The sequence below is a fragment of the Tigriopus californicus genome, chromosome 5, assembly GCF_007210705.1.
Source record: "Tigriopus californicus strain San Diego chromosome 5, Tcal_SD_v2.1, whole genome shotgun sequence".
In the NCBI taxonomy this organism is placed as follows: Eukaryota; Metazoa; Arthropoda; class Copepoda; order Harpacticoida; family Harpacticidae; genus Tigriopus; species Tigriopus californicus.
Genome location: NC_081444.1, coordinates 12,645,247 through 12,668,423, shown reverse-complemented (window position 1 = coordinate 12,668,423; position 23,177 = coordinate 12,645,247). Strand labels below are relative to the sequence as shown.

The 23,177-nt window shown below is 43.6% G+C and overlaps 2 protein-coding genes across 3 annotated transcripts; both read right to left on the bottom strand.

Annotated features, from left to right (window-relative positions):
• Positions 1-14: 14 nt before the first annotated feature.
• Positions 15-3,633, bottom strand: LOC131881172 (four and a half LIM domains protein 2-like). 2 transcript variants are annotated; one of them, XM_059227952.1, is made up of 6 exons: positions 3,272-3,631; positions 2,908-3,091; positions 1,972-2,146; positions 1,584-1,753; positions 1,327-1,513; positions 15-343 (listed from the first exon to the last, which is right to left on the bottom strand). In XM_059227952.1, the coding sequence occupies exons 1-6, from the start codon at positions 3,454-3,456 to the stop codon at positions 144-146; spliced, it is 1,101 nt and encodes a 366-aa protein (XP_059083935.1). In that variant the 5' UTR covers positions 3,457-3,631; the 3' UTR covers positions 15-143. The 2 variants fall into 2 exon arrangements, with proteins under 2 accessions (XP_059083935.1, XP_059083936.1); XM_059227953.1 differs by lacking the exon at positions 15-343 and adding an exon at positions 715-1,039 and having other exon boundaries at positions 3,272-3,633.
• An 8,754-nt stretch (positions 3,634-12,387) lies between these two features.
• On the bottom strand, positions 12,388-21,843 carry LOC131881169 (patched domain-containing protein 3-like). The gene is made up of 7 exons (XM_059227949.1): positions 20,252-21,843; positions 19,615-19,797; positions 19,166-19,363; positions 17,243-17,595; positions 16,288-17,164; positions 13,257-14,350; positions 12,388-13,189 (listed from the first exon to the last, which is right to left on the bottom strand). The coding sequence occupies exons 1-7, from the start codon at positions 20,606-20,608 to the stop codon at positions 12,772-12,774; spliced, it is 3,480 nt and encodes a 1,159-aa protein (XP_059083932.1). The 5' UTR covers positions 20,609-21,843; the 3' UTR covers positions 12,388-12,771.
• Between the last annotated feature and the right edge of the window lie 1,334 nt (positions 21,844-23,177).

The following is a 23,177-nucleotide window of genomic DNA, read 5'->3' as shown; positions in this document are numbered from 1 at the left end:
CGAGCCCTGCAGTATTGAAAAGTGCTTCATGTGGTTTATTTACAACAGAATCCCCGTGTCTGAAACAAAGCGCGGAGTGATCATGCATTAGCAACTCGTACAGCAGTTCCCGCCAAATGGTTCCTGAAAACGCTCATTTTCGTCTACTCCTCCTGTTCTCCTTCGTCCTCCATATCCTGCAGCATTTTTTGGCGGGCACACTCCGGACAAACGATGTTGCTTCCCTCTTGAATGAATCCTTTGCCCACCATGGACACTTGGCATCGTGCACAGAAGAAACACTCGTTGTGCCAAGCCAAGGTTTCGAAGGCCACAAATTTCGTGCTTCCCAAGCCACCACGCCCTGGAATAATGAAAATAAATCAAATGGGTGCGGAGCACTGAAAAAATAATAGCAGGAGTGGGCCAATGGTCTTGTGGATTGGTTTGGAAGTAATGAATGCTGCTCGTGTCCCGTTTCTTTTGGATGATGATGCTGAATCATGAAACACAAGAGAAGCCAAATCCCAAAATGTTCTGAAAGTCTTCAGGTTTATGTGGTTCATACAAAATTTCTACCCTGGTTTGAGTGTTTTGGATAAATCTGGTTAAGAAAAAATGTGGTGAGTAAGCCAAACTCAAATACAAACCACAAAGAAAAACCTGACGTACCTGGGATGGAATCCAAATGGGTTGTGAGGGCAAACAATGGCAAATTAGTGAGTGCTTACTGGATATTCGGGACTGATTTATTATGAACACTAATCATCGCGTATAAATTAACATGAAAAGAAATCTGAAAAGGGCAAAAAGAAAACAGACTTGATATAACTTTTTGGTTTGAAAATTAGAGCATCGCGTCGTGGAATAGGACAGATGGATCCTCATTGCTCAACCGTGTCGGCCATTAAGCGCTTTTTTGCGCAATCCGGACACAAAATATCCTCGCTATCCGTGATGAAACCCTTGCCGACCATGGACACCTTGCAGGATGAGCACAAGAAACAATCATTGTGCCAATGGCGTCCCTCAAACGAAATGAATCGCGTTCCACCGATTCCTGGAACAGATTAGAAGTGGTTTTGTTTCGGTCACACTGAGGCAGAAAGAAAACAAAGCAGCCGAAGGCACACACTTGGCGCGATAAATTTTGTTCTGTGGCAGGAAAGATTAATCGGGTTTGTAGAATACATATTCTGCGGGCGAGAGATATATGGACACAATCATGAAAGACGACCAAGGAAGAGGAACATTGAAGTCTACAACGTAAGTACTTTGTCGATCCTCATGCTCATAAGAAAAGACATTCAAGGAGTTAAAGACTGGCAAATCAAGTTTGGCGCTCACCTGTGATAGGTTTGGCACATGCAGTGCACCGCTTGGAGAACAACTCTCCAAAGCAATCCGCACAATAGGGTTTGTCCTCCCGGGAGGTGAATCTTTGTCCGGCCAAGGATTTCTCGCAATGGGTACAAGTGAAGCACTCTCTGTGCCAAGGATCATTGCGGTAGGTCACGCCTCCTTGGGTGATCACCTTGAATTTGAAGGCATTTCATTTTGCAGACCAAGTTGCAAACTATTATTGTGCCCACTTCAGGACTTACCTTCTTGCATTTCGTGCACTTGGTAGCGAATTTGTCCTCATAGCACTTTGCACAGTAGATATCCTGCTCCTTGGGGATAAAGGACTTAGTTCCAATGGCATTATCGCACATGCAGCACACGAAGCATTTCTCATGCCATTGCCTCGTCTTGTATTCCATTTTTTTCATGCCTGTCGTGAGAACATTCATGGTAATGGTTTGATTCATTCCCCGGTGTTCGTTGGGAAAAGTGATTCAATGGAAAAAGTAGCTACTTAAACTAATGAAACGGTCTAGACAAGTGATACATCCGAATCTTCCCCTTGGCAAGACCGCGGTCATTACTGCTCTTTTACTGATTACATCCTGGATTACGATGAATTGGTAATGCTTGGTGAAATGAATTTACCAGCTCTGAACACGTCGCCACATCCATCGCATCGGGTTGCAAATTGGGCGTCATAGCATGGGCCACAATAGATCCGATCGGCTTTGGATCCGAATTGTTTGTCCACGAGCGAAGTCCGGCATTTGGAGCACACAAAGCACGATTCGTGCCAATGCTTCTCCTTGTAAGACAAATCCTAGAAATGAGGAAAGAACAATTTTGATTACGTCACGGGATAAAGGCCAAATTGAAACGTCAAGATGCAGACCAATGGAAAGAAGTGCAACGCACTCGGTTGGCTGAGCATTGCAGGAGTTAGTACTACGTGGCTTGTTGTTGAGGCAATGAATGACTAATGATGTCCTGGCGTATTCTAAATATTTACTTTTTTTGAGTGCAATGATCAAAAAACCCATCATACGTGCGTAATAGCTCCATATTTGATTACTATGAATCCCACTTTTTGGAACAAAGAATCACTTTCACTCCCCCAATAAGCCCAATATCGTTTTTCCATCATCTTGCTAATGCATTTCAAGCATAATAGAATATAATTGTCCCAAAGGTTAAGTCTAAGGGTGCAAGCTATTAATACATTTGTTGCTGATAGTACCCAGAGTATTTATTGGAGCTTATGTGGCTGGAAGAAAATTTGCGTATTGCTTAGTAAATCAATGATCCGTATGTCCTTTCCTTTTTGCCATGATGACCCTGCTTAAATGAATAGGCAATCCAAAGGCCCATGCCGGTGAGTCTTTAAACTAGCATTTGAAAAAAAGCATTGAAAGGGGCAAACAATCCGAAAAGAACAGGAAAAAACAGGATCGTCTATCAACGAAAAAGATGTGAAAGATCTCAAACCCCTAAACTAGTTTCATTGGAAGCAGATCACAATGAACATTGTTGCAAATAGAGCTATCATTATGTGATCTTAATTAGCCACGAACGATTAGGTACCTTGGAATCAATTCCAATAAGTTTTCCGCACTCGTCGCAATTATTGGCAAATACGTTTTCGTAGCACTTAATGCAGTAGGGATGGTCGTCCCGTAAGACATATCGGTGCCCAGCCAAGGACTCATCGCAATGGTGGCAAAACATCTTTTCTTCAATGAATTGGTCGGAACGTTGGGTACTGGCACTGAAATGAAAGACAAATTCAATTGGAGAAAAAAAAACCACCAATGCCCTTGGGAACACATGTTCCATATGTAGCGAGCGCAACTCGAATAAACTCTCAGCCCTCTAAGAACCTTTACAATATGTGAGACTAACTCTCAGGTATTGACAGGTTACAACATGCATGTCCAATAAGTATTACCCGTATCCGTTCTGGTATCCATTCTCTCGGGTGGCATATTCGGATGTGGCCGTAGTGGTCGTGGTCACCTCCGTCATGATCTCTTGGGATCCGGATCCCCCTTTACGCGTGGTTTTGACCACCTTTTTCACTTTCCTTCCCTTGTCATTGCCCGCAGGCAGAACTTGGACACCTCCAGTGGACATTCTCTTCTTTGTTTGTTAATGTACCACCGCAATTGGTCGTTTTCACTCTCGGATCCCTTGAAGAGTTTCCCTTGGTAAGAACACTTTCCCTGGCCAAAAGCAGAGACAAACTGGCCCCCTTGGAACCTGCGATCCCCTTTCGTAACCTTGATGGCTCATGAATTGAGCGAGACAACGGACGGACGNGGTGGCATATTCGGATGTGGCCGTAGTGGTCGTGGTCACCTCCGTCATGATCTCTTGGGATCCGGATCCCCCTTTACGCGTGGTTTTGACCACCTTCTTCACTTTCCTTCCCTTGTCATTGCCCGCAGGCAGAACTTGGACACCTCCAGTGGACATTCTCTTCTCTGTTTGTTAATGTACCACCGCAATTGGTCGTTTTCACTCTCGGATCCCTTGAAGAGTTTCCCTTGGTAAGAACACTTTCCCTGGCCAAAAGCAGAAGAGTGCCTCAAGAAAATGCTGCCACACCTCATGGAAGTAACAAATAAAAAGGTGCCCCCCCCCCTCCTCCTCTCCTCTTGTTGCATTTGCAATGGGTATTCTTTGAATATCTGTAGGCGACATTCACCGGCTGACTCTCTTAAGCGGTTCCCTGGACTTTATAAAGTGTCTTGTGTAAAAGGACATTTTATACGACTCGTTGTATTGACGATCTGATTGAACCAACCTTGGTTCTGTTTGCTAATACTTCCTGTTGTGCTAGGCACGTAAGGGAAGGTCTAGAGATCCAATTTACGTATCTTTGTTCACGGCCTTCACCAGATCTCCCTTATATCTTCCTCCAAAACTCGAGCTTGCAATTTTAGTCCACTGATGGCGAAGGCCAGCCGAGTCGACGTATGTGCACGTACTACAGAGCTCAATGCCTCTGTTGTAGATATAAGAGTCTTCAACGGATATTTTCAAAGGCCAAATGATGAGGACGTGAGGTTTGAAGATACAGGTGGACCCGTGCTCATTGTAGGGGAAGCGCCACTTCTTTCATCAAGATGCTTACCTTTTCTTTAAAAACTTCACAAGGACATAGATTGGTTGGCTAACACCCTGCTTTGGTAAAAAATGATTGCCAATGGGTTTTCCATTTCAATTCTTGTAAAAAAATTATCCGCGGTTTTAACATACTGAAAAGCAATGCCTGAAAGTTCTAGAGGGACCGTTTTATTTTTCGAAGCGGTTTTCCTCCTTATCGGAAAGGGATGTAATAATGTTCCTCAAGATGGAACAGATTACCGGAGGCTAGGCCTCATTCACACGAAACATCTTTTTGTGAATCACAAAGCGCCATTAGGCTTGATTTATGGGTCAACAAAAGTGTCTCGTTTGTCATTGAAACTGTGGACTTTAATTTAGAGCCCTCAATCGTGCGACAAATACGTCAGAGAGTTTGTTGGCCCACGGAGAAATCGTTGAGACAAATGGCACATCCTGCTTTCCGTAAAGGAATACATTCACTTCTTCGTCTGAAAAGACGAAACAGGCTCTGACATTTTCATAGCTGATAGCCCACTTTGCTTGAAGTACGGGTCCTCCCAGATGCATAGAAAGTAAGCAACACGCCCTCAAAAGCTCTTTTCTGACAGACGTAACTCACTCGCAAATGTTCCACTCAACCAAGGACGAACAGCTTGGGATTCTTAAGTAAGTCCTGGAAAAATACTTTGCATTCGAACTCTTCGGGATTTATTAGTCCGAGTTGTTTGTCCAGGGCCCCATCATTCATTTGAGAAGAAAGACCAAAAGGAGGAAGGAACTTGCAGAAGAATACCACTCGATAGTTGTCATGTCTCAAGTATCATGTTTCAACGCATGGAACAATTGGAAGTACCACCTCGCTAGACTCGTGCTTGTGTTTGTCTAGAACTTCCTCTGAACCATGACTGGCCTCATGGTCTGCAGTAATTAATGCAGAAATTATGACCCAGTTTCGACGACAGCTTTTTCTGGCAGCCTCTTTTTACGACATCATGTTCCAAGTGGAACAAATACCATGGCAAACGGCTCAACGGATCTCCATTCAGTTATGCCACATTCCACGTTAGTTACTGATCATCCTTGTAACTCGAAATGATTTTCCAGTTTCTCAAATGGAATGGAACACGACATGCCTTTGACCATGCCCCGATTGCACATCCATCTACCATAACTGTTGTTTCTCTTGACGTCATTGGAGAACAAAAAAGACCATTCATTTCCTTTCCTCCACAGGGAGTCAAGGTCTTCCATTCCAAGTGAGTAGAGGAAACTTGATAGTACCATGGAACCGCAAGTTAGCGGGTGATATGCTGAAAGGGCTTGGACAAACTTGTTCCAGCATAGTCAGCTGGGAAACATTTCCATTTGCAAAACTAGAACACGACATTTGTAAAGTTGTGTCTACCAGATTTCATTCCGGATGAGGCTTTTGGTCCCTGGTTCTTTGGATAATCCTTTAAGCTTGCAGTCAGCCCTTGACAAGTGAGATTATTCAGGATCAAATAGTCAAGGTCATTGGCGTGGACCAAGGGTTTACCGACAATATGGGTAAGTAAGCATTGCCTGCATTTGCTTTTCACATATTAGAATATGCAATATGCCCCATTACTCTTGGTTTGCGGCCAGAACTGCATTGGCTTAGTTGTGTGCAGACATTGTAATGCTTGAGTACCTATAATGAATCCTAGGCCAACATGTTGTTCGTTGTCTATCTGCAATACATTCATACGTGTGTGTTGCTGAAAAAATCATTCAAAAATGAGGAATTTTGCATTCGATCTTGCGATCAGATCTACATGGCTAGCCAGGTCAATGCCATTGAGATAATGTCGTTTATGGGCCATCAACGTCGGAGAATGCTTCGCATGAATGCAAAGTGTTCTTTTGATCCTCTATGACCTTCATTCTGGACGAAAAAAAAACATGTCTGCTTTCGAGCGAAAATCGCATCGAGAATCGGGAACACCACGTGGAACAGTAGAACTGTAGAAGAGTGGAACACTCAACAAACAATACACTTACACTTTTTACCTACCCTTGCAGTAGTAGCGGTAGTTGCAGTGAGGGAGGAACTAGGTGGGATGTTTTAGAAAGGAAGCGGGAGACACGAGAGAGTATGTGCTTTTGCACCAATCACTTTTCTTGTTATCTCTTGGCTTCACTTGATGGATATTTGCGGCGTTTGTTCCTAAGTCACTTTCCTCCTATATGATACCAATATTTTAACCACTCTTCATCATGGAGAGGACTGGCTGGACAAGTGGCATCACCTCACTCTCTGAATCCATGTCGTCGATGTTGAACTGATTGTTTTCCCCATTTTGATGCTCCCACCCTGGTCCATTATTTTTAGCCCCCAAATTTGGAAATGTTTACTCTGGCTCCGCTGCCTTTGGAAATGAGATGTGTTGTTCCTATTGCTCTTTCACTCACACATGGTGCTTAGTAGTGACTAGTGAATGCTATGTATGCACTCTTCCAAGTCTTTTTTCGTGTCGTCCTACTGAGGAGTTCTCTGAGCTTGAGTTCTACTACAACTACTACCACCACCACAACTAACTACTATTTCCACCACCATCACCACCACACTATACGGACGGACTCCTTCGCAGTGGACGAATATGAGAATCTTGTTCGTTCAATTCATTTACGTGGGTCGAGACCTGAGAGTTCAAGGGGGAAAAAATGTGAGGCAATCCTCGTTGGGGCGAGATCGAAGAGGAGAGCAACGCACTCACACACTCTTCTCTCTCCTCTCTGAACGCACATACTACTGCTTTGCTCTCTTTGCTCGAACCCTGAGCTGATGATCATTGTGTAGTACTAGATGAGCACCCGGTTGCAAGAGCATAGACGTGGATAGAGGGGTCAGCGTTGTCGTCATATCATTGTGGAACGGAAGGTAAGCAAGTGGGTATGCTTAGCAGAATCATAAGTTGTGGAAGTTTCTGAAGGAATTGGTCTAAGATCAGGTTTGAATGAAGCATCAGTTGCCTTGGCTTTGGGGAAAAGGGATGTTGGTAAATGTGGGCGTAAAGCGTGGAATCGCTGATTAACTAATTTAAAGGTCTCATCAAGGCAAGGTTGCAAAACCAGAGCAATTTTATTCAATTTGCTCCTTTTGAAGCAAATGGTGGGTATTTTTGCAATATTCTTTGCAAACCTCGGACAAGACAAAATGCGAGATTATTCATTCTCTGAAGTAACCACGTGGATTGAAGATGCCCTCATACGCCTACACCTAGGTTGAAGCAGTCGCTTCATAACTCTTTACACGCTATGAGTTCTAAAAGAAGGCTCATTGAAATAATTACTCCAACATCTGATTGGGAAAAACGTTTTTTTTACACATAAACAAAATGCCGTTTTTGAGAACAAGTTCTTAATTACTATTAGGTTTTCATTATTTCGTCAAAGGATTCAATCTTTAAATGTCGATCACTTTAGATTTGGCTTTTGCTGACGTCACCAACAAGAGTGTTTCTAGGCTGTACGAATGATTTTGCAACCTCGCACCTGGTTATAAAGCTTCATCCCTGTATCTAACTAGATCTCTGATTCTGAGGATGCCTCATCTATGGCCATGTGAAGGGCGAGGAAAACAGGCAGGGAACGAGATGAACCCACCCCATGTGAGATCAAGCCTGTCCGGGTCGAGGATCGAGAACTTAGGTCCGGCTTGAAATTGGAAAGTTGGAGAAACTCTGGCCGTCTTATTCGTTCTTAAGGGCTATGATTTCAAAATAACAATACACATCGAAAGATTGTCAGATTGAGACAAGCGAGCTCTCTGACTGACATGCCAAGGCCCTTGCTGCCGATGTTTCTCGAGAGGAAATGTGGTCAGAGAGCCATTAACGAAACGAACAACACTTCTTAAGCAAGCATTGAAAGAGTTTGGGGCGCAGTGTCCGGCGACAAAGATGCATCGCATTAATGGTATAAGTGGAAAGGAATGTGTCACAAAAGTGGGACAGAGAAGAAGTAGTGACTTGAGAAATTGAATCTGGGCTGCTTTGGGGTGGACGGCAAGGTCACTCGCTTCTAAGCCCTCCATAGATCGACGCGACCTTTTTTTACTCTCCTCTGAAAGGCCGGCTAGAAACACGGTAGTTTGAAACTTTGCTCCTCATCAAATAATCCCAAGTGGCAGAAGCAGAAGTTGGCAGTGGGTAGATTGAATGCATCTACAAATGGATGTTTTGACTCGGCGAGTGATTTGTTTACATTTTCCGCCTTGCTAATTTCCGATCTCCCATGTTCTTGGATGTTCTAGTCGTTATCGGGTCCCTTGAAGAGGTCTTATTGCGACTCCGAGAGCATCTCGCCGCCTGTCCTCGGAAATGTCCCTGATTTCACCCAAGGTTTGGGCATGATTTATCATTCTGACCGAAATCCACAGCCAGCAGTCGAATTGTCAAAGGCGAAGCAACCGACAGGATTGCTGAAGATGCAAAGGCTGTTTCAAACCAAAAGTCAAATCCATACTTCGTTACATACACACATTTTAAGCTTACAACTTTGAAATGTATTTCCCTTTAACTTGAGGCAGGCTTCGTTTGCCTTGAACCACTTTATATGACCCTTAGGTTTTGATCCGACATATAAAGGTAAATTGGACCGCTTGGCAACCCTGATTCGTTGCTTGCGAAGTTCCAAGTGAGAGCTCGACCTTTGCACACGGCACATGTATCCCAACGACTTTCACTACCTCAAAGGAGCAGCCATAGTCTGCTTTGGCCCACATATTGAAACATCATCTTCCGTCGGAACGAAAAAAAGGCCAAATATCTGAGCAGATATGGCACACAAGTGATGTGTGTGCCAGAACATCTCATGACGTTTGTCGCACTTGCATGCCTGAGAATGCATACAATCTGGGCGCAAAGGGATGGGCTGAAATTGAAATCGGCTTGTTTGGGTCAAATTAGGCTGGAACATCCTTGTATTGAATCGGGAAATGCCAACTTCCGAAACTAAAAAATGTGTCGTAAAATCAAGCAATGCATGTCGAGTTAGAGCACCTCACGCTAGGAACTATCTGATTTATGGTAATTTTCCAATTGTCAAGAATGTTGATGGAAAATAATAATCAAAAGTCTTATTTGACTTGAAATGGGACACATGTGACATTCTTGGTTTATAGCCCCCTTACGCTACAAGAAATATGTTTTACTTTCTGCACTTCAGAGGGCGCTTTGTCATTCAGCCTCTACCAAGAAAAAGGCCGATTGGGCCAATTCCTTTTTATTGAATTGTAATGCGTTTGTGTTGTTTGTGACTAATTCTGTCAAAATCTTATTCATAATTAGTGCCCCGGGTCACATAATGTCCAGTAATGAAATTGCGTTCCAGGGAAGGCAAGAGCAGTTTATTTAGCAATCTAACGTGCCTCTTCCCGTTTTCTTTGGGCTGTGTGACGTTGCAAATAAGGGCCCTTATGCTCAGTTGATTTGTCCCCCAAAAAGACAAATAAAAAATCAAGTATTGTTCGGTTGACAGACCTAAATTTCATGTGATTTATAATATATCGTGCTTTTTACAGGCATTTGACATATTTGATTATCAATTGTTTCTTAGCTGATTTTCATTTTAAAAAACCCTCTTTATTGCGAGATGCAAGTCTCATTGGAAATAGAACTAATATAGATATATAGATATGATTGTAAGTTAAGTTTTTGTTGACATCTTTGGTTATTGGGGGCCCATTCTGGGTTCGAGGGTCCCTATTCGAGGCGAATATCCGCTAGATGAGCAGGGTTTAGGTTTAGGTGGGTGTGAGACCTGGGATCGAAAACATGAACTCGAGTTCAACTCGGTCAAGAATTAATCAACTGCACCAAAACCATCTCTCTTTAATTTTGTTGCTTGTAAAGGTGGTGCTGGAAAATGAATTGCTCACACCGGAAAAATTGCAAGACCAAAAAAAATAGTTCAGAATCAAGGAAAACACATTGAGTTCAACAATCACACAATGAAGCCTCAAAGAAGCAGTTTTTAATCAGCTTCAACAAAGTCTTCAAGAAAAGCCAAAATCTATAAGATTGCTTGTTGTTTGTATTGTCGTTAGAATTCAAGTGAATGAGTAACTTGGAATACTTTTGATGATAATAAGATAATTTTTGAAAAATCGGTATTTTTCGAGGGTTTTGAGTAAGGCTATACAACATTTTGAGCTATTCATGAGATAATACAAAAGAAAAAAAATCTTTCATTTTTTGTGATGTTGAAAGTCTGTATCAAGTCTTTGGGAATTTAAGTTGAAATATAATTGGGGCATTTTGGAGCTAAAAACGATAATACGAGTAATTGGACCATTAAAATATATATAAATCAGTCGCGTATGCATAGATCGTATCATAAATTCAAATTAAGGGCTGACTAAGAGTACTCTCAATTTTCATTGATTAGGTTTTTGAGAATTTCAGTTTTCGTAATGTTTTAAGGCACGGAAGTTTTTTATGAAGGCTAGAACTCTATAAAGTAAAAAAACAACGAAGTTGTTCCTAGTGATTTTCTGAGTTAGAATTTTGCCAAGATGCGTTTAGTTGTTTCCGTCAAAACTTTACAGGGCATTTAACCACTGTGCCACATCGCCTTTTTGATCCCATTCAGTTTATGCCGAAGTCGCATTGTAACACAAATCACCATCAACCCTGACATCCGAAGGCAGCCCATTTAAAGAAATTTACGACTGTGACTATCATCTAACATGTTCAAATACGTAAAGGGTTATATTCCAGCTCATGAGATGACTATTTCTGCACAATTTGCGGAGAACAAAACCAATCTAATTATTTTGAATAGTTTTGCTGCCGTAATGTCGATTTCTATGCGTCGCGATAAACATGATAATGATAATGGTAAAACATATATCTTGTCTTTTTAGCTGTTTCTTAAATTAGGAGTCTGCCCCGGATCATTAGCTAAAAATTCAAAGTAACACCCCGTAGTTTTGGTAATATTTTAAACGAACGAAGCCGAGCTTATGCTAACCTTCTTAACTTTAGATGGAATGAAGATTGGCTTATCGTCTGAGAGCGCAGAAAATACGTACATCGAACGAACATTAAAACGCACTTATTCGTAAGATCTCAACTAATCACCGATGAACCAGGAAATGCTTCTCATGTTCACATGTAGGTTTTAGCGAAATATATAATCATTCCTGCTATTGCTTGGTTACCATTAGTCTCAACGAGATTCAGGAAGTCAACCTTAGACTACATCTGAAACTAACCCTACCAAAATACGAGTATCATTATAATGAAGATCTGTACATGTTCATTGCAAGGGACATCAGTTCTAGCCACTTTCCCAGGCGTCAGTCCGTTATATAGCGTATTGCGAGTTCTGACCGCTTTACCACCACTGCTGTGACAATCATATTTACAGCTGCTGGTTGGTAAGTGAATCAGTCTGTGAGATCTGAACATCTTGAGCCACACCTTCTCAGGCCACCTCACATCAAGAAGATGGTTTCATTTACGAGCTGGACATAACCACGGACTTCTAGAGATGTGGACTGCGAACGGAAGCAAAAATTTCTTATCTCCTAAACCGTTCACTTTATTCCAAATAAACACTTCATATGACCACAAGATCTTGTTGAATAGATACATTTGGCCAAGTTTGAGCCCGAAGCAATGCTTCGGGGACTCGGGAGATAAGCTCAAAGCTATGTAGTAAACAGTATATAAAATTCGAATGTTCGGCCTGCTCTTGGTCAGCTACATAATATGACTTTGAAACGAACCATATTTTAATTAAAGGGTATAAAAATGACCTGCCTTTAATTGATGAGATCTACATTCCTCATTTTTCTACTTGAGTTCGAAAAGTGGTTCAGGTCGATTTGGCGGGAAGCTCGTTCACAGTCCATATTTCTAGAAGTTCGTGACAAGCGGTAAATTCACCCAACGATTTGATATGGATATCATTCTACAATGGGAGTAGAGATTCGGCGACGTTTATTCATTCTACAATAAAGCGTTTACTTCCACTTATTTCACAGGTTATTACTCAACAGGAAATCAACTGACGTAATTTCAAAACGAATATTGCAATCATCCACAGTCCTCAGAGCATTAATAATACCAGATATAAACTTGAATTGAGCACGCAAAGACAACTCACATGACATTCAAAACCTCCTTGAATGCCATGCGAGTTCGGTCGACAATTTGGCCACATCAGTTTCCATTTTGACTATGATTACTAGAACGATTGATTAATAATGGATCACTTATTCACAAAATAAGTATGAAAACTCGAGCGTCTTTGAGTGCTCATCACAGCAAGAGTTCAAATGGGGGAACTCGGGGGACACCATCACTTTCATTGCTGACGGTCCCATAAGCTGTCCATTTGAGGGTTCTGATAGTACGAGATCCGATGGGGAATGGGATACCCTTGGGGTATCCCATTGGCCTCTCGCTCGGCGGATCTCAAGCTCTCGTCCGAGGAGTACCCTCCTTCATTGGTGAACTTGTGATATGGAACACTGTTAAATTTACGAAGAGGCTGCTTTACTAGCACATCACCACCCGGCCCCACCATCACTTGCAGCGAGTCCTCGGCCATGGAAGATGACAGTGACGACAGATGATTGGCGACTTGGGTGGACTCCAAGCTATGTGGGACATGGCTCTGGGAGCGAATGACTGGTTTCTTGCCCACCTTGGAAGAAGGGCTGTCTTTGGGAGCTTGTTCTTTGGCTCGATCCTGCGATTTGTACGGCCGCTGGTTTTGGTCCCTGAAATTCAAAGAGTCGGAAGCTTTAGTAACAGGAAAATCCGGCATGCGAACATGGGGGTCATTACCTCCTTGGCTCCTTTCGTGGAGCTCGGCTCTCCCGATTCGTTTTGGGTGGAATAGGCTGCGAGTCGATGACAATGGTATGGCGGACCCTGGGAGTGGAGGTCTCGTACTCCTCCATGTAGCCTTGGGGCAGACTCGACACGTAATCCAATTGGTCTCGAGATCGTTCACGGGAGCTCCTTGATTTGCCTTCTCGGGGTCGTCGAGATCGCTCTTCACTTCGACCTCGTCCATGAGAAGGGTACTCGACCATATGGCTGGCATTGTAGTGATGGAAATCCATCTCATCACCAGATGGCTGCCTGGTTTGGTGTCCTTTGGAATGATAATGATGGCTGGACATGGCCGGAGAGGGTGAGATCTGATCCGCGACAAACCCTAAATTCACCGTGTAGCACGAGGGTTGTTGAAAGTTGCAGCTGATGGTAGTGGGTGTGGATAAGCCTGAGGATCGGGTGGATTTTTGAGATCTTGAATCGCACGAGGCTGGTCCGAAAAGCGAGAGTAACACGGGCAACAGAATCAACCCATGAAGGACGCCCAACACAATCACTAAGAAGATCATTTTGAAGAATGTGACGAACAAGTAGCTAGGGGCAAAGGCCAGGCCGGACACACCCACGATGGTGGATAACGCCCCTTGAATGATTGGAATTCCTAAGCCGTACAAACTGCCCCGGATCCGATCATCCGGCTGTTTCCCATCCTCAGCAATGTAATGGTAGCAAATGTGAGCCGAGAAATCCACCGAGAAGCCGATACACATGATCAAGTTGATCAAAGCCACGCCGTCGAGACTCACGCCCCACCAAGTCATGTACCCGACCACGCCTACTTCAATCGAGATGATGGAGAACGATATCCAAATGGAAGATATCACACTGGGAATGAGCAGAAGTGACACACAGATCATGATAATGGCAGTGGCGATCACGCATTGGATCGTTTGGGGTTTGATGGCGAGATATTGGTCAATGTAGATGAAGAACGGCTGGAAGACATCGATTTGCATGTCGTCAGTGGAGAATCGATTGCAAATGTCTCGCAGCTCCATCACCATCTGTTGCTCCATGTAAGAGTTCTTGATATTGTGACCCTGAAACGAAAATAAACCAGAAGAAAATCAGCCGGAGATACATTTTCTGTGTGTGAATCAGGAAGGAAAAAAAATCATTTTGTAACCTTTCCCGCCCTGCTCCTTTCATTATAGTACAATGTACGTGGATGGATGGATTACCCCATGAAATATCAACGTCCCCACACACTTCGCTACATCCTGGTTTTCCAGTCTGATAATTAGGAAAATATCCCCCTTCACTTCTAGATTTGAACATTCTAAAAGCGTTCGCAAAGTACAAAAATACTTTTCGCTTTGAAAGAAGGATACTTGAAAAACATTATTCCCGTTACATTCGGAATTAGTCTCCATTCATGCACGACAAAATAATATCTCTCAATGGTATGACATGATAATTAGCCCTAGGCCTTAAATGTGTTGACTAGGCCTATGATACGAATGTTGCTGCTGATCCTACAATCAAGTACTTCCGTACCAAGCAAAACCTCCCAAGATAGGACTAAATAATGGTCGATTATTTACAAAGTGAACCAGATTGAAGTACTGTAGGCTGTAGAACCAAAGATAGATCTATCTATGAGGCAATTCTTGCAAGCTCTTGTATAGACAGTTGGCAATCAGAGTTGCGGTTGACCTCAACCAAAATATAGTCAAATCCCAAATATTTCACAGGGCAAGTATTTGTCCAGGAACTTGAGAATTCTATCACTTGGATGGAATCGACTCGAGGTGTACACTGCTATGTTTTTGCCCGGATTCCGATTGTGAGGTGGGAAGAACCAGACGGACAAAGTGCTCAAGGACCATGATGAAGCCTCATAAAACGTTGCTGCTTCCATACAGACAAATGAACAAGGTACCAAATAATGGGACCACGGTAGAGTGGTGTTCTTGCGCTTATTATTATTGTTTTCCTTTGTTGTGTAGTTTGCGTAGTTTGCGTAGTCTGCGTAATAAGTACATAAGTACGCATGGCAAAACGTATTCTGCCTCCCAGATGGGCTCCTTAAGAACAGCACAACAGTCATTACAAGATTTATCGCACAGAACTGAGTTACTCGGGTCTGATTGTCAGCATGACCTTGCACGTCATGCGTTGTAATCGACGTGCTAAAATCCAGATGACTTCTTCAAACTTTTTATACCATTCGTACAGCATGACCAGCAAGTGCCAATGGCATACCTGTTTCAATACATTGGTAAAGTTGCAAGAAAAGAGGAATCCGGGCCAGAGTGATTATGATTAGACAGATGAGCTGTTCATCTATTGCTTACGTGAACAATGCTTGGTGCATTAAAACTAAACAATGCAAATATCCTTGAAACGCTAACTCCATTTGTCAGACCCTGGGAATGAACAGACTTATACAGGCTATGCCAATTAGACAACTTCATTCAGTTGCAGATGTTACAATATTGTTTTCGGATAACTGTTGATTCTACTGACCATCATATTCCTGACAGAATACCTACTGATTTGTACAATCTCATAAGAAGGCCGTTACTCAATTTATTCTGCGTAAGATATCAACACAATAATTGGCCCGAAAACAAACGAACTTGACTTTCGTGTCCAACTAAAAGTACAGTTGTCCAACGCAAGAAGCGAACCTGCCACGAACCAAGTTTCACTTTTCCCTCCGAGTTCATTCTAGCTCTTTCAGTCGACTATGTAGGAACGGAAAGTACTACTGAACTACCTGAAGACGGAACGGAACGTCCTCGTGGTGAAGTTTAATGAGTGATTCATTCCAAGGTATGTCACCTCATTTCAAGGGAAACGAAAGAGGTTCCATCTTGTGCTTGAACAGCCATGCATTAACTAAGGATATTCATTTCCACTGATAAAGAGAAGATTTGACTTTGGCCAAGATATTTGTCACATTTCTTAGCCTTGAATTGCGGTGACAAAGATCGAAACTTTTGCCATGAAGTTGAATGATTTTGACGCTCACCTGGATGAGAAATCTGGCAGATTTGACGCGTTTGAGATCGTCACTGTACTCCACATCCAAATTGAGTGGATTGGTTGGATCCGCCAAATACACCGTTCGAAGGAGATTGGTGAATTTCAGCTCAGTATCAACGGAGAAATCATAATCTGAATTGTCCGCGTTTCGTCGCACGTAATCCAAGAAATCACGCAACCACGACTGAGTCACTTTCCCGTCAATGTATTGAGAGGATTCGAAGGTTTGAGTGATGTTTTCAATCTTAGCTTGGGTGAATGTGTCCGCAAAATTGATGTGTGGCCCCGTGAACATCAGACTGATGGCGAAGGCATACTTCTTGAAGTACTTATCTTCCATGTCATAGTATTCGACCGAGTACGAGTCGTAATTGGCGGTGTTTCTCTTCTGGAGACCCTCTTGCAAGTTCGTGACACCCCAACACGCAATCACTATGTACACACCAAAGACACACAAAACTAAGGCTTTGACCCAGGTCTTGGTCAGAAACTTGCCAAACACATCCCGGAAGAACACCATACCCGCATGATCACGGTTATCCCGCGGGTTGTGAGGGTCATCGGGATTAATCCCGCCCGTCATGAACCATCGGAAGAGGAAATTCCGATTCATGGCCTGTGACTTGGGGGTGGCCTTCACGCAACAACAGATAGCATGAAGGTTCTTATTCTCGGCATATCCGGACAAAGCCATGATGGCTCCAAAGAAAGTGCAATGCCAAATGTAGATAAAGGCCACCGCGATGCCGGTGAAGAGACAGAAAATCCGCACACTCGGAAATGGGGTCACGGCGCCGGCCATAAAACTCAAGAAATCCGTGAGCGAGGTCACAGTTATTGAGACAGCAGCATCGGCATAACACCTGGAAAACAAATTGCAATCAAAAATGTCCTTGAGGTGTTGGAAACGAAAAGAAAAAGCCAACAAAGACTATTCTTACCGGCCCATTCGCTCTGGTACAGTGGAATGAATCGGGGATCGCCGCCAAGAGCTCAACATGACAAACGTGTCGTCGATTCCAATGCCCAAAAGGAGGAAAGGTGCCGCCATATTTAAGCTGATGAACTCCACGCCGATATAGCAAGCGAAACCAAAGGCTGCCATGATGGCCATACCCGCCGAAAGGAGCCCACTAAAGCCGATGATGGGCTTGGATCTGACGTTATCGGACATGACGGCAGCGCCAAAACTGAAGATCACCATGGCAATCACGTTGATCACGAGGATATTGGTGACCGAGAGTCGGGATTTTTCCATTTCCCAAGCTGGCGTGTTGGAAACAAAGCGACCGATCTACAAAGAGCAACATTTATCATAAGGAGGGTTAAGGCCCGTTAGAAGCTCGACCGTTATGACACGGCTTGATGTGGCTCTTGACACAATTAACAAAAAGCCACCGAACCGTTTCTTCTTTGAAGTCTGTGTCAATGAATTTGATCGGAAAGGGCCTGGAACCATTCGAATTGTTTTGTGTCCATAGACAATGACTTGAACGGAGCCAATTTGTTCTTGAATCAATCCAGTTCAAGACTCATTGCATTCAACCGCAGCAAAAAATATATTGTGAGCATTTCTTGGGAAGGTGGACTTGGCTGCCTTTTCCTTCACTTCAATCCAAGCAGGTTGCACTCGAGCCACGAGTGGATGCAGATTGCATACTATCTGTGATCGTAATGCCTTTCAAGGATTGAAGGACCCTTGATGAACATGTTACTGTTGAGGCAGATGGCCACACAGCGACCGACGCCTGAGAGTTTGCTAACTGTCTTGTTTTTGGACAATGCACTCTCAAAATCCTTCTATTCCAAAACTTCAAGTTTACTAAGAATGCCCCTGTTCAACCAATGAGGCGTGCACACATTGCGTGTAAACAATAATAATAAGAAGGGGAAAAAAAGACTTCCATTCAAATCATGGCCTTGGCAAATTTGATAGCCAAACCGCTCGAAAAGATTGCTTCCATTTACTTATTCATTCATTCAATCAAACAACCCTGGCGAGTCTACTAATGGATAAATAGATAATAGATTGATAGATACACTGTTAGCTTAGAGGACTTCGCCATACTTCGTCATTCACTGTGAAATAAATCGATTCAATTGATACCGGTGAAATGTATCCGTATCCCTTTCACATTTCATTTGAAAAAGTAAAAGTGTGTCAATGAGTCCGCCAAATGTCGTCGTCGTCGTCGTCTTGAACCTCGGGGATCCCACAATAAATGCATCAACTCTTTGGCCGATGCCGTACGATTCGAATCGTTCAAAAATTCTCTCAGAGTGAGAGGAGAAATGGAAGACACAATCACTCCATATTTCTGAATGAAAGGGAAACTTTTCCCACTATTACGATGGTAGCCTGATGCGTGTCCAACCATATGGATCACCACTCAATCCACACAATATCAGCATAGGTAAATTTGTTTTCTAGCTTGAACTTTCCCTGTTAAGGAAGCGGATGCAAACTTGAATTTTCATCCATTCATTCAAGGGGGATAAACCAAGGAGCCAACCAGCCCTTGGGGCGTTTAACCGCGAATTTCAATACAATCAAGGTCAACTCTCGGTGGACCGAAGAAGTCGTTGTCAATCCTGGTCGATTGTTGTTGTTGTCTCCTAGCCTCTCAGACTCCAAAGTGACAAGATTACTTACGTACACGTACTGAACAATTATGGCAACACCTTAGAAGCTCTATCTACGTACAGCTGAGCCCAACTAAACAAATACCAAATCATTTCAAGGCTCTTTCTCTTTTTGGCGACATTTACGCGTACACTTTGCGAGTGTCTTGGAAAGAAACAAAAGAGCGCAGGAGGCCTGACCAAACCACGTGAGTGACGTGATATCATGAATTGTTACTCACTTGCAGATCGGGAGCGTAGATCTTCGAGAGATTGGCCACTTGTTCCAGAAGCTTCCTCTCCCAATCATCGCCCACGCCCACCATCCATTCCTCGGAGACGTCCAGAAAATATGCCAGAGCAACGCCCTTGACCTCGCCAATAATGTGATCCTCTTCGCCAAACTCGACTCCACCGAGGAATGCCGGCATCGTAATAGCCTGAAACCGCAATGCACGTCAGGTTTTGATCTCTAGATTGATATGTAGTATGCTGAGTTAGGAGTGGATGAAATATTGTGTGCAATCTTTTGGATGATCTGCATGGGGTATGCCAACGAACTGTTGCGTCATCGGAATTCCTGTTAGAGAAACGACGCAACCCGTTGTGCACACTCAACCCGTGAAAGGAGGAAAATGAGTAATGGTAGAACCAAGTGTTCGTTCACCCCTATCTCTATGTTTCTTCTTACCTCGAACGTGAATGGGTTGAAGTAGATTGGATAGGTGAGATTGAGCAGGCCCTGCTCCACTTGTGGAATGAGATCGGCCAAAGACAAGATCTCATTGTCATAACAATAGCCTCCCCATCTGGCACAGAGATCCAAGTATTGATACTCATGTCCATTATGCTCCACTGACACATTGTAAACGATCTAGAAGACAGAAGAAACAACACATGAGATGTGGAGAACGTGGAGAGTGTACTTCATCAACAATTCGTCATCCTTGGTTTGATGCTTAAGTTCTGTGAAGTTTCCTCGAAAAGTAATTCGAGCTTCAACGAGATAGACCATTGGACTTGGGAAGAAAGAAACGAGCCCTTCACGAGCGAGATGAAAAGGAGATGAAAATTGGCAAGAAAAGTGGTTCTTTGGCTACTCTCTCTTTCTCTTTCTCCGCAATTTTTTTTGGTTGAATGGGATATTTCGTCAAGCTCCCGCAAGAAGAGTCCAACAACCGAGAGTGAAGCGTGTCAGTAGAGCAGGAAAATGCGACCGACGACGACGGCGACGACGACGGCGACTACGCACCTCAAGGTCCAATGCACATGTCCAAATCTGATTTCAATAAATTAAGCGTAAAACCAAATCCAACAAGTCTTCTTACCTCGTCCAGAAAGAGGAGTTGATTCCACAAGGACGACCTAAGCATGCTGCCACCATCCTTGGCATCGATCACCAAACGGGCAAATTTCCCGACTCGGGCGATCCTCGAGGATTTGAACTGGGTGTAGTTGGTCGGGAAATGAGTCTCCATGATTTCGCGCTCCGTTTTGGCTTGGCCATCCACGGGACTAAACAGGTATTCCGGGTCATATTGGTAGTCCATGAAATAGAGCCCGGACACGAATATCTTGGTCAAAATGATGGGGATCACGATGAAGTAGCCGGGGTGTTGTCCCACGAAGTGACCCAACTTGTAGAAGGCCTTCTTCAGGAAGTTATCGATCATGCGACAACCCATCTTGTCGTGGTTGAACTGCACTCAGGGGAACGTGTTAAGATCGCGAGTTTTGCATGACCCCTTCACTTTTCTGTTCACTTTTGGCAACGTCACCAATGCCTCAGGAAGTCTGACAAGGTCAATAAGGGGGCTCCAAACGGAACTGGAAAACGTTTAACAATCAAGAATAGACTGAGTAATCACTGCTTTAGACGAGGAGGCTGATCCAGACGCATTTATTCACTTATTTCCGTGTTTCTCACTCGAGTCCCATCGAAGCCAAAGATCCTGGTTGAAACTTTTTGGGAAAGAGGTTTGACAGTTGTTCGCGGCTCACTCACTCTCCGAGAGGAGTTGTTCAAGTGCGTGAGGTTGAAGATATTCTAAAGATCCTCTTCTCGTCCATCCACATTGGCCCACTTCCCGAACGAACGAAAGATCCAACCAACCAAGCAACGACCCACCGACCGACCGACCGAGAGAACGAACCAACGAAGGAACGAAGGAACGAACTCACCGTTCACTTCTTCCTCTTCGATGATTCAGAACTGGGCTGGCCCCGCGTCCAGAAACCACGGGTACGGCGTACCACAAGGAAAGAGATTGTGCCAGGCTTGGAAGCACACCTCGATGGTTGTTCGTTCTTCTCGGTGTCCGGCTGGCGTTCAATGTTGGATATGTTGTGTTGGGTAGAGTCGACGAGGGTAATGAACAGTAGTATTGGTTGTATGAGGAGTTTCTTTTACCATCGACACCAACGACGTCTGCTACATGTACCACATAAACAGTACACCCACTACCACCACTCACTCACTCACTGAGGAGATCGATCCACAGGTAGGAGAAGGAAAGTGCTCAGAGATCCTGGCCACCAATTCAAGGATCGAGTTAGATGTGTTCAAGTATGGTTGGATGGAAGCAACTCGGCCACTTCCAGAATGAAACTGACCATTCTTGGGAGTGGAGAATCGCGTTCAGACGTCCATTACATAATCAAGACATCGGACCATTTCGAACGTCCCATTTTGCGAGACTGGACCTCGAGTGGTTGGTTGTTACATGGGTAAACTTGATGATTGCTTAATGCTTTTTTCTGTGTGTTTTTTTGTTGTATCTGAGTTGAACATCAATCTATGAGCTGGAAATCGCCTTGGAGATCGGGATGGAAGGGTCGGACAGGGAAACCAGGTGACTTCAACTCCACAACGGCAGCCATTTTGCCTTCATCACAACTTGGCCAAGCGAAGATTTCTTACCAAATCTGAAAGTGAATGGAAGGCGGGCCAGGTTCGGCGTCTTCATTCGGCTCAGGTTCGATGAAAAGCGAGAGCCGTAGGCACTTTCTTACCGCGAGTAGTAGTACTTCAACTACCACTAATTTAAAGAACTTCATATCCCTACGGTTGACATGTTCAGCACCTGATTTGGTTTGCGCAGTCTTCCACTTTAAAATGGCTTTTGTTAAGAACATGTTCTGGTGATATTTTCACAAGGTGGACAACATATATATATTTCAAAATATTGAATCGCTGCCACCTTTTGAACATGTATTCTTATCAATACATGAAGTTTTTCAAGTTCTGTTAACAATGGTTTGAAGTCGAACCAAATCAAACTTTCGTGGTTATGCAGTCTGCTGTGGAGCCAAGTCTTTTCAAGAGCCTCTAACAAATGTGCTAAGAACATATTTCGAGATGAGACTGACTTTGAATTTGAAACAGTAGCGTGATCAAATCCAAAATCTTGAACGAAGAGCGTTGCCTGTTAAGCAGATGACTTTATCAAGATTTTAAAGAGCCAACTTTCTAATGGCAAGTGCTTTGTGTACTAAAACCACCAACATACAGGAGAGGCCAAAGACCAACGCAACAGCATATCCCTTGTGAATTCTTTCTCTTCGAGAGCCGTTCTCATGATTTGGCAACTGGTTATCATTCATTTATCAATCTCGCCCCCCCCCCCCAAAAAAAAAAACTTGCCAAACGAGATCCACCATTTGTACAGTATTTATTGGGTTACCGAACTCATAAGCCAAGTGCATATAAATGCAAAAATCATTGCTCAAAACGCCTTACGATATTGGGTTGGCAACAAGTACGCCGACACCTCCCACTTAACTGAACGATTATTCATTCGGGGAATTCCAACCAAATGAGACGACTATTTATGGAACAATTCAACCCCATCTCTCTCGTCCAGATCATTGAACATCCACCCTTGCTCTTTGCATCTTAGAAGAATAGAGAATTGAGCTCAAGTTCAAATGCCGCTCTATGGCCTTCACCCTCCCCTATGAGGCGTGACTCACATCCGGACGACAGATCCGCTTCTAGACCTACGGCAATCCTTCATGCACTCATGTTTGCTCGTGCATTCCAACACCAATCTGGAATCAAAACCATGCGGTATTACCGAGGTTTTTCCTCGGGTACACTTACGCTTTGCTGGCAGCAGAAGAGATTTGACGCTGATGCAATGTTCAAGGGAGAGGGACATCCCCCATACACTTGCTATCAGTCGTCTTTGCTCTGTTAGACCAGGATGTGAATGGCGTGCATGATACGTTGTAACCAGGATCTCCATATTCTTC